This window comes from Macrosteles quadrilineatus, unplaced genomic scaffold, assembly GCF_028750875.1.
Source record: "Macrosteles quadrilineatus isolate MER2022 unplaced genomic scaffold, UCM_ALF_1.0 Scaffold_4__1_contigs__length_99947679, whole genome shotgun sequence".
Taxonomy (NCBI): Eukaryota; Metazoa; Arthropoda; class Insecta; order Hemiptera; family Cicadellidae; genus Macrosteles; species Macrosteles quadrilineatus.
This window is the reverse complement of record NW_026542597.1, coordinates 75883072-75895980: the sequence shown is the minus strand read 5'-3', so window position 1 is coordinate 75895980 and position 12909 is coordinate 75883072. Positions and strand designations below refer to the sequence as shown.

General features: G+C 31.8%; 1 protein-coding gene across 1 annotated transcript in view; it reads right to left on the bottom strand.

Annotated features, from left to right (window-relative positions):
* Positions 1-12633, bottom strand: part of LOC128992081 (b(0,+)-type amino acid transporter 1-like) — a 53301-nt gene extending 40668 nt beyond the window's left edge. The window contains exon 1 of the mRNA XM_054415485.1: positions 12615-12633. Coding sequence (XP_054271460.1) covers positions 12615-12618 — 4 coding nt within the window. The 5' untranslated portion in view covers positions 12619-12633. The remainder of the gene's footprint in view (positions 1-12614) is intronic.
* Between the last annotated feature and the right edge of the window lie 276 nt (positions 12634-12909).

Genomic DNA, 12909 nt, shown 5'->3' with positions numbered 1-12909 from the left:
TTGGGGTGTTATAAAAAGTACTTTTATGACTAATATACAAATACCCGTATATAAACTCCTCTGGCATTGGTTCTATGCAATCATTGTTCATAGTTTTAAAATAATGCTGTATAACTTGTTTATTTTATTTGGGAACAGAGTAAATGAAGATAGTGTTCATATATTTTAAGGCACAGTTCTGAAATAATCTTAATTTTAAAGCTATCCATATTTTTTGTCAAATAAAAAGTATCAAAATAAAAAAATATTTGCATTACTTATTCTTCTATAAACAAACTATATTACATCGTCAGCGGTAATTTGTGTAATTATCATTGCAGAGACAAACTCTACCAAGGCGCCTCTAGGCAATATGCGTGCTGTGTCCTAATTGCCGCTCATTTTTGCAGGCGCAACACTGATTTTGCTTATTGAAATATGGCTGTTCCAAACCAACCTGTTAATTAATACTGTATTATAGGGAAATGTGTTTTTTCTAATTTTTCCCCATAATCAGCTAGTTAATAAGAAGTAGTTATTTCATACAGTAACTAAAGGAATGAATTTGAATTTTACCGTGCCATTTAAGTATTACTGTTTCTTTAGTTGATTTCACCATTTCTGCGACTCTTATTTCAAATAAATCGACGATTGACACATAGACACACTTGAAACCACCTAAGACTTAAGGTAGAGTAGTCGGTAGTCCGGTCCTAAGACAATCTAACTTTTAAAGCCTTGGGGAAGAGCCGTGAGATCATTAAATCCCCGAAATATAGAAAAATCGTCGAAGTTTCACGGCGATCGGATAGTCAGTTTGATAACTCATATAGGACAACAACGCATGCATTCAATCATTATACTGTAGGGCCTGGATATGAAAAAATATGACAGGTTCCTAAAACGTTTATTCACATAATATAACAATTATAACGTACATGAACTTAGCTGCTATCCAGTGAACTTTCCAAATGTCCTAAATTTTCCACAACTTTCCAACACAGCACATAGCTTAAACATACTAGAACACAATCTTTTATGTTATCTAGTTTTTGGATTGTTTGTGAGTTTTAAGGCTTCTGAATTAATACATCCATTATATACGATTTTAAGAAAATTGATCTTCACGATAAGAAAATATTCCTCAGGGTAACCATCCTTTCAAACTTCAGCAACCTCTGAAAATACTTTGAAACTTAAGGAGCGCCTTGGGATGAGATGCAGGCAAAGGCGCAAAGCTTAGGTTGTCAGTCCTTTGCTCCTTTGAGTCCTTCGTCCTTCGTCAAAATTGCTATTCATAGGATGTTGATTAATTTACACATTCAACATTGTAAACGGTAATTTGCCTTTCACATTAGACAATGTGTTAGTGGGAAACGTCGTCTTGTAAAACCAAATACACCCTTGTAGGAAGAATATAATTTTAAACAAATCTCTTGGCCAATGAGTTATTGTTGAGACTTATAGATTAGTTTGTACAGGCTTTACACAAACATGTAGACATCAAAACACACAAAATTCACCAAAATGAAATACAACTAGGATGGAATGAAAAGTCTACTTGCAATACTCTGGATTTTTAATTCTTACGTTTAGCATTGTTTTATGTTACGCTTGAATTTATTGGAAAATGTAAACAAAATACGTATCTAAAAAGAGTAGTATAAAGATCTAAAATATTTCCAAAGTGAAATGATTTTTTAATTCATTTCTGTTTTATTGGTGTAATTATATGCCACTATATACAATTGCTCAAAAACATAATTTAAACTTGAAAACTTTAAACTGTGATAACAAAATAATTATTTGATATAAAATATTTCGGCTCATCATTGTAAATTTTTATTTTATAGCAAAATTTTCTTTTAGTCCATAAAAAGAAATTTATATTGTAAACAAAACTGCCAGACTTTCAAATACAAAAGAACAATAATAAAGACTAATTACGATCAGAGTGTAATTATTTAGTCTATCAAAGCAGATATGTAAAAGCGCATGCCGTTATTACTATTGTTGTCTTCTCCTTGTGGTGCCAGAGGCGTTACAATAGTTTATAGTCTAACATAGTTGGCAGTTCATTGTTGTTTTTAACTTTTACAACAAACACGTGTGTATATAGATGCAGTATTTCGTTTTATCTGTTTGGATGGTGATAACTATTTTATTAAAGCTAAGGTATGTTTAACTTCCATTGTTATACATTTAAAATTATTATTTTGAACTCCACATAATTTTTCTATTTTGCTTTGTTTTGGGCTGTTTTGAAATGGACTTAAATTGCAGTGAACCTGGTTACGCCTACTCAACAAATCTCTAGCTGTGAAGTAATTTAAAATTGGTCTAAATAGATTAAACACATGGTATGGTTAAACACTCAAAAAGAGTTACGAGTACTAAGAGTTTCTGTTGCAAGTAAGAAACTAAAACTATAAATGTGTTTCATGATTTTTTTAAACTTGTTATAAGGTAAATGAACTTCAATGGGTGATGTTAGGGTTAAAGTACTTTCCAACGGTTTGTTTCGTGACAGAACGGGAGGATAGAAGAAACAGTCTTTGTGATTGACATGTGTTTCCATGACAACGCTAGAGAACCTTTGACTTTTGTCTGTGTCAATGCTTGCATGATAAGTCAGATAACGCTCAATCGACACGTATGATCACGTCATAATATAGCACAATGTATGTTGCAATGTCATGTCATAAAATGGTGTTGGGCATTCCCAAAATGTCCTACGGTGGTGGAGTATTATACTTCCTTGAGCTTAAACGGTTTTCCAATATAACGTTGGCAGATTTGACAAGCTGTTAACCCTCATATTTACATATCACGGGGTAAAAGTTCCTTGAATATTACTTCCTGTTGGTCTAACGAAAAAGTTGTCGTACCTTTATCACGACGGTCGGTAGATTACCATTACCTGCCGCTTAATGGTACAAGGTTGAAATAAGTGTCAAAGCACCCCCGTCACAGCAAACCTGCAGACTGAGTTGCTGGCTGTTTTATTGGGTTAAATAAAATAAAACTATTGTCATAGTAAATGAAATTTTAGAGATATAACCACATATTAGTCGTAAAATTTGCATGAAAAACAATTTCTGTACGGGATAACAAATCATTATTGCGATTTAATATTCGTCCAAAATTTATGGAAATATCCACAAAGATAAAGTTACTTGTAATAGAAGGCGTATCTGTATATGTTTTACTTAGATGAACATAGGAGACACCACCACGCTTTATTACTTATACAGTTTCCATAACTAAACCTTGTGGAGTATACATTTGTGTGTCATTAAGTTGGTAATTATTGTACAAAATAAACGTGTTTATTGAGTTAATCACAACACAGGATTATGAATTTTAAAACCGAAACAAGCGATTTAAATATCATTGGATATTTTCTTTGTTTGATACAATATGAATCCTTACACCGAAAATATTTTCTACAAACAACCCCACAAACAACAATAGATACAAATGTATGATGAAATACTCATTGAACTTATTTTACGCGTTCTTAAATTTAAAATAACCTATAACGTTTTAAAGAGACAAAAAAAGGTTCGTCTTTCTATGAAAACAACACTGTTTCGGCAGGCGGAATAGTTTGTATCAAGCGTACTTGGCAGCATTTGAGTCGTAACACTAACGATTTTTAGAAGCCCCGGGGGCTTTGCAGCTCTGAAGTTGCGGTTAGTAAAAAGCTTTTACAACCAAGAAGGTTTTCATTAAACACGTATCTCTTTCTTGTCTAAAATCTTGATGAAATGTTTAGAATCGCAAAACTATTAATGGTAACCATGAATATTTTATATTAGCGTAACACTAGTGTAGGAAATTCTTCTAGACATAGAAAGTTCTCCATGTATGATAGAAGTATTTATTTTTGTTTTGTATATTAAATAGACTGTGAAGAACCTAAGGAGGTCAACTAAATATTATTTCATGAAACGTTTGGCTAAAAGGGGTGTTGTATATTTTGTTGTAATACCAGAAGACAAACAAAGTTTTACAAATAAGTATTTTTTTGTGGTAGTTATGATTTGAAAAATAGAAATATAAGGAGAATACATCCACGCAATTAACACTTCTACACAAATACACAATACATATAAATATTCCTTAAAATTTCCTTCAGCTTATCAATAATGACTGTGGTTTTACGATTTACACAGGGGTCTTTAGAACATATTTCTCATTAAATTAGACCAGCCAAACCTGTTAATAATGTATAATCCTTGATTATAGTAACACTAATCTAAAAAAGAACACTAATGAATAATTTACGTAACAGAAAGGTTTGTCTAAAATTTCAAATATGTGGACCCATAAAAGAATATCACCAAAACTGATAACCTTCAGGTTAAAAATTCATAATGTTTACTGCACAATCAACAACTTATTAATATTTATTGTTCGTTTGTTCCCCAAGTTTTAAAGAACTAAAATTTGCTAAGTTTGGGTAAGCTTTAAAAGCTATAGCTCAAATAGCTAATTACATCCTCATCATAAAAATACGGTAAAAATATAGTTTTCATTTAAACTCTGTTCTCCTTTAATTTGCATGATATTTGTATTACTATATAATGGTGAAAGAGTTCCAAAGTATGTACAAGTACAAACCCTACACACATGAGTGTATATAATTTATGAAAAAATTGTGTAACATAGAGTTTAACTTTGGCTAAGGCAGATCTGAATAGCCTACTGACCTATATATTCAAGCTTGCTAATTGCATCGTAGTCTGTATCCTAATACATTAACCCAAGGGGTTGGGTTTGTGGAATTAACTAGTTTGGTTCTCGGGGTGCATAACTTATGACTAGTAAAATGTTAAGCTTGGCTGAAATAATGTTTAGTGAAACGATACATATTAAATCTTAAAACTTAACTCGAAAACTGTTGGGTAACATCATCATGGAAAGAATTGCTTCAAAGGGTTATTTAAAAATTGATCAGAAATTATGTTTATTGGTCTTGTATTTTAGGAAGGTTGAAAGTATGAGACCACAGACATGAAAGCAAGAATATATTACTGAAATATATACATACACACAACGCAAAACTATTAAGCATCACTAAGCCAAAACTGTTTAATTTTGCTTATTTTAATGCATTTATTTTACACGAATTTAAAAATCGTTAGTTTGTTCAATAAAAAAAGTATCATGGACTCCCATTCGTTCTCTATATGACGAAAAATATAGACATATTTTCTGTATGGACCATTTGCTAATTGACTGTAAATAATATACACAATCAATGGTTGTAGCCATTTTTTATTAAAATAATATTTAATTGAACGAGTCTCTCGTATAAAGTACTGATAATAAAGTTACATCTTCTCTTCTAGTTTTTCATACTATCAAATCCTACAGCATCATAAGAGATCCTACAGTTTACAATCGGTTTCACTTTAAATTTGGCCTTGAAAAAAAGGAATGTATAGAAAAACATAAGGTTTTTTTAATAGAAACATACTTTGTTGGCGGCTTTTTAAATTAAAATCTAGTTTATTATGAATATTTAACTTTTATGTATGCAATTTATAAGATATTAATTTATACATATTTATAAGAAAAACATGTGCATGGAGTATCTCCTTTGTAGTAGTGTACAGTTGAAGACTTAAATTAAAAGTTGCACCAAGGTTTTACAGAGCCCGAAATTACCATATGGTCATGAACACTTGAAATACCACGGAGTAATCATTTTATTTGAGCTAAAACCAATATTTAATCAAAAGACTGAATTAGTATCCAGCGTGCTAACTCAATTTCCTAAATAAACAATAACTTAAGAGACATTAAGATGTTAATTCAATTCTGGAAATTGATACTCTAAGAGTAAGATTTATAGACAATCACATTGCTTAATAACCTATTCCAAGATTTTCCATTTTCTCAAACTCCGATAAACCTATAAAGAAGAGATAGAACATTTAAATTTTTGTTAGTTATTAAATCTTTATTTTCCAGGTTTTAAATTCCACCTACGAAACTTTTTTTATAAACTATTGATGAATGATATATTGGTTAATTAAGATGTATTACGACAAAATAATAATTTAAGAATATAAATTAGTAAATTTAAAAGAATTAGTTAGTCTAATTGATCTACAAAACAATCTTTGTAGAATTTGTAGCAAGTATTCGAATAAATACCTCCAATTTAACTTTTAACGATTGGAATAATGCACTGATCGAATAAACAAGTTTTCGGAGATTTCCCCAGCTAGGATCGACTTTGAAACACTAATTGAATTAGTTGTATTGAGTTCTAACTAACATTTGCAAACTTTATTCTTGGAAGCAAAGTTACTTCGGTTGGTCAAATAAACTTGTAGACTGGACCTTTTAATTAACCAGTGCCTAGATAGTTTCGTGGATAGATTGCACTAAAATATTTTCATTTGATTAAATATATGACAACTGTTAACTATTGTTAATGTTGTTTGTTTTTAGTCATTTCCAACTATTGTTTATTTATAGTTAACTGTCATAAATATATGTTTAAAGTAAAAGGGTATTTGTTTTGACTCGAAACATGTTTTAAACTATATTGAAATGCAAAATTCGTGCAACCTCGTAGTTTTTATACTATCTGTATCTGTATGCATTTAATTTGTAAGTCAGATTTTATAAAAGGAAAGATAGTAGGGAAAACAACTGTTCAAGATAATTTGGATGTTACATGAAACATAGTTATATAGAAAATAACCAAATAAAATATTCTTTAAGTATCTTCACGTCATTCTTGAACTTTACCCTTTGCAATTCTTCAGCTAGATAATTTTTCAAGAAAACCACAAATTAAATTACTTTTGAAATTGATTCAATTTAGTTTATAGTTTACAAAATCAAATTCAATTATCTCAGAATCACTGGGGAGAACGTGCAGATCTTGGAACAGCGTCTCTCCCATGATAATTGTTTGTGGACCGTTAATTAAATTTCAGAACTGCTCTCCGATGATTTCACTGTGAAAAAACTCTACTCAACGACCAGCACAAAAAATAATATGTAAAAACTCTAATCTGACAATCGTTTTATTGGAACTGATTTCTTATTATTACTTATGAATTTAGTTATAAAGTTTTCAATTTGTATTATTTTAGTTAGAAATTCTTCATGTTAAAACAGTAGCTACAGTTTCGTTGAATATGTGGAGTTTTTATTACTCTGTATTTATTTCATTTAACTTCATTTAATTTAACTTTATTTCATTTAATTTCTTTGAAAAGAAAAGGAGAGGGTTGAGTGGTTTAATCGCAACATGTCCTGGAGTTGCTTGTTCAATCCCTCCTATTCCCAAATGCCTTCCCGCTATTTGATAATACGTAATGGGACTCTGTGTGTTAAGCCCATGTTAATGTGTAAATCCACCTGTGTATGAAACAAATATATTACACACTTATATTGATTGAACTATCTCTTTCTATGTAGTTAAAAATTTTCTTTTTCCTCTGCGACAAATTGTATCGTAAGTAATTTGTTTGGTTCCTAAAACATTTATCTCATTGTTTTTAACAATTAACAATATAAGACTCAAAGAACCTTTTTCACAGCAAATTTGTTTTTGTTCATTCCCATTTATTGTGCATATATGTAACTATTTTGTTGAGATATAAATAGAGCATTAACCATTATTACTCTATGTCACATATGGTTTTTCATATTTTTATTCTTGGTTTTTTATCCTTTGCATTGTTGGCTCAATCAATGTTATATTGTGTTTCAAGTTAAACGTCTCTGATATGATGCTACACGTTTTTCTTATATATTTTAATCAAATTTGTATCTTATTTTGTTTTGTATAGCTATTTAGGATTGGACAGTAACCTAACAAAAATGAAACTTGGAATAAATTATCACATCCACCAAATAATTTTGTAAATATCCTCAATATGAAATAACTTAAAATTTGACTTGTCACGTCACGAAACAACGGTTTTGAGTCAATGAAACACATTTTGCGACCAAACACATAAGTTACACATAAGGTGTACTAGACGACCAAGGCACTTTGCCAAGTCTGCAAAAGAACCATTAAGTTATTTCGATACGCAATCACCTGGCAGAGGTCTAACCGGAAAATAATCTTAGACATTGTCAAAGACTCTTTGTCTTGGAACTTAATAGCTCAGAAGCTCACGATGTGTTTTAGAAAACAAAAATAAAAGTGCTTAATACGCACGTGTTGCGTAAATTTGTTTACGCCACACTACATTATTTTGACGAACTTCCCACGCAAGTATTTAGTCCAGAAAACAGCTGTTTGCCGCCAGCTTATTAAAATGGGGTTTCATTGCGTACTACTGTGCTGCAATGAGTTTTACCGGACACCAATGAGCTGATTGTACTGTATTTTGTATTTAGGTGGCAATGAGTGGTTATTAACAAAAACATAACCTCTCAATGACTAGTGATTTTTAGTCCTTTAGTTGGTGGAAATATAAGGCTTTGTACAGATTTAGTAGTATGGCGTAAACTAACGTACGCCACTCGTCCAAAATGTGTGTACCGGACTCGTAGGGTAATCCCGTACTCGACTTCGTCTCGCACGGGAACAACCACACTCGTCCGGTAAACACTTATTTTCAGGACTAGTAACGTAATATACTATTTCCTACCACTGCATGGAAATGGTCACATTGCCACAGCTGTAAACAGTACGCGAATTAGCTTATTTACGCTCTAGAGTTTAATCAGCTGATTTCATAGTTTAGTTTTTCTAAATCAACCACAGCCGCGGATCCGGCGACTGGTACGTTAACAACCGGTAAGGAAATAACATAACCTACAAAAGGAAACATAACCTAAATGACATTTTATATAGAGCTAAAAGGTTAATCTATGTGTTATGATAAAGTTAATTATGGCGGTAGGAAAACTCTTGAGTGTATTACGAACATAACCAGTCAATTAGTTTCAGTTTAGAAATACTCTCTTAAGACTAATTGTAATGATTTGACAATTTTGATGAGAAACATAGAGCTGGCCTAAATTAGTTGTAAACCACGAAATAGCAAACGATGATTTTAATAAATATTTCTTTGTAGGTAAACAGAAGAAATTAAACGTTTGCTAAATACACGAAGGAATAAACAATTTTTATTAACCTTAGAGCACTATATCCAAGAATATCTTATACAAAAATTGCCATTTTCTCTACAGTCAAATAAAACGTGTTTACACAACTCGTCAAAATTATCAAATATTATTTTATTCCTCACAGTGAATAGTTTTGTGAGTGAGATTTGTTATTACAGTACAACGATAATACAGCGAGTTGAGCTCCGGGAAACCCGTTTATGTAAACATAGATGGATTCTATAAAAACCATTTAATGTCTTCGTTTATATGTTTTATATAGCTTTTTGGTTGGGTCAGTTTTACTGGTTACCAAACAGTCACAACCATGTTGACTTACTTTAATCATTGACTTTATAAGACACTACAGCTACTTTCGTATCAGTTTTATCCTGTATTTTATTACAGATAAATATTTGAATGATGTTTTGTCGGTGTAAGGTGCTACATGCAGACATAGCTCAATGGAAATGACAGACGATATGCCATGCAGCTGTGGTGTGAAGTGTCAGATATGAATCACATGGGCATTGATTTCCTCTGTCACGGAACTTCCTACAACACAACACAAGGCCATTGTGCTAAGCCGGTAATGATATAAAAATGTCAATAATTGCATCTTATCTCAACGTTATTGAATTAGACATTTCGTAATTTCAATGCAGACACTACTTCGAAAGCAAACGTCACTCTAAAACTGCAGTTATACAAAACTTTACGTCAATCTACGGTGTAAATGTGGATTTTACAAGATCGCTGTAAATCTATGTTTATAGTTCCTAGGGGAAACCATGATTTCCGTTGAAACTCTGAAAAGCCGTTCAGAACGTTTTGATAACAATCGTGTTCCTAGGATATTTGGAAACGTTTGTATGAAATTAATATATTGGAAACTCTAGTGAAAACGCGGACTTATGAGTCAAAATAATTTAGGTTTGTTTAAAACTTAATTGGCAATAAAATTATAAAAGAGGATGCAGGTAAAATTTGATAAGACTGATGAGTACTGTATTTAATACTTGATATTATTATGGATTTATTACAGTTTAATAACTTTCACAGCTTGCCTTCTTAAAAGTTACACTTGCCATTTAATTGACTTTCAACTCCACAAACTAAAAATTGCACCAATTAACACCAAGACTGTACGTCAGAAACTACTTGTGCATTATCAGGATCATTTTTTACCGGATTGCCAACTCAATTTGGCAACGAAACCGTGAATCTGGCACAAAAACCAATCCGTCGTATAATGTAGAGTAGAAAAGATTTTAAATCAGCATGCATCTAAGGACTTATGAAACAGTTTGTTCCTACAGTTACCTTGACAAGGCCAGCTTTATTCCATTGATTATGACACGCAAAGTAGCTGATTCCTGCATTTATACTTACTTTCCCGCACTCATTTCCTGTCGTCGCACTCATTTTAATTTTCCCCACTCCAGTATTTCAACCAAACTACACAAAATAGTGTGCTTGTATTAGGCACGTAACGGATATGCTTGAAAATAAGTTGTCAACACTGCTAAATTGATCAGCTGGTTTATTGCAGTGTTTCTTGTCATTCCATTAGACCATTGATACCAAGGCTTGATACAACGACTTAACCTATAAAAACTGTTGTTGCATGTTAGTTCAAATTTTTATTAATTATTTTTGTGAAACAATTTCATTTAGGTTTGAATATGCTAATTTGAGAAATTGCACTGTAAAAGTTAAAAAGCCTCAGAAATGGCGACCAATGGGGTTTAATCATTCATTCGCAGCATGCTTGTAAGTTTTAAAATGTTCAGCTTTTACCTAATAAATTTAAAACTTATTCAATCTCGTAAACACCGATGAATAAATACATTTTAAATCAAACACGTACTAAATACTACTTTCAAAGAAAGTAAACTCATACTAGGCAAACGCAGCTGCTCTTGTTGGTAGGGAGGGAGTGATATCAAAGGCGTAGTAAGGACACTCTACTGTTGTAAGGATCGATTTTCAAGTAGCTAACTCAGCTAATGTTAAGTTCTCGCGGCATTATCAGTTGGCCTATCCTTTAAGTTACACAAGAGTGCGGTCGTGTCTTATCTTAAGATTCTTGTCTCTTGCTCTCTGCACTAACCAGGTAAGCAGTAGAGTTATTATACATCGATGGGTAAGCACCAAAGTAAAGAACCTAACAATCTATTTTTTTTTTAATAAGTTGTGGCTTTCCAACGGAACAAACTGAGCTGAAATAGCACAAAAAGATAACTCAAGGATTACAGTCACCTAATCCGGTTTCGATATTGACCTATAGAGCTCGACCTCTGAGCTATGTTTTGATGTGTGTTTCTTGGAAATAAATATTAACTTGGAGACATGGCCACAAACAATTGAAGTATTTACAATTAATATTGCCATAACGTGTATACCAAATTGTACTTCTCACGCACACAACGAGACATTCCATTCTCGTGATAAGTTGGCGCCTGTTTTTGAATGAAAATCCATTGACAGACAGTACTTAGTTTTTAACCAAGCTGATGGAACAGCCTATTGAAAACTAGAGTATCATTATTTATGATTTATTAATTTATCAAAGCATTAACAAATAGATAGAACGAGGAGACCCGTTCGCAAATTAGGCACTTTCATTTAATTCAAAACTTGTTTTCAAATTAAAACGAATAATGCAATACCCACAACCTAACCTAATCTAACCTAACCATTCAAAAATTATGTTCGTTTAAGACAGTTATTAGTTGAACAAAACTACTAATTAACAATAAATTAAATTTGTTAATTGTGGATATACACCATGAAGAATGATTTACCAGTTTGAATATCCGTTTCAAGACAAATAAATCAAATAGGGTTTTTTTTTCATTACCACCATACAGAGTAAACAGTGAGTAAACTTTAAACACTTCTAAAATAAGTAAAGCCGATATCTGATTTCTTTTCCTGTTGACAATTTATAGCAGTCAGGTATGCCAACAATAAATCCAAATAGGTTAAAGACCTATTGTATTTCAGGTAGATGTTATTAGAGTTGTTTTTAGACTTGAACTGCACGATAAATCTTCGTTTGGATGAGGCTCTACCGTTCTTCTCCAGATTATCTTGAAGTTATAAACCTTATGAAGGGGGCAAAGTCATATATATATATGTTTGACATAGTATAAACACGCAGTGTCACAAAAACTAGACTTTAAATTATTTCTTTTAAGATGTAGTTTAAAGATCCGTTTTAAACACAAAATAAGCTCAAGATGAAACCTTAAAACTATGTTTAAAATCTTCTATTTACCCATAGAAATGTGTTAGAGTTGTAATATATTAACACCAAAAGGTCTTCCACTTTATGGGAAAATAATGTCTACCGAATGGTGTATTTGTAGTCGATGCTATTGGTCTTGTTGGAGACACATTATGTTACACAAACCAGTAACATACTTAGCTATCAATCCTAATAACGGTTACTTCAATTACATATACTAAAACATATGTGTATTAGTTAATATTTATTTGAAAAGAATATTTTAAAAATCAAACTGTGTACTTACTCATAATTAACAGAAATAACTCCACAATAATCACAACCACACTAATTAACACCAAATTAAAACAGTTTGCCGATTTCACTAGAACTACCCGTTTAAAAACAAGTATTCGGTGTCCAAAACCATTATGAAGTTTACTACACGTTTATTGCAATAGCCATTGGTGGTTTTCCTAAATGAATTACAAAGTAGCACGCCATTTATAACGGTTTATTTAATGAAACCGACCGCGGAATAAAGTTTTCCGATTTCATAGACCTTTGAGGAGGAAGCGACCACGTTGTTTTTGGATGAAACG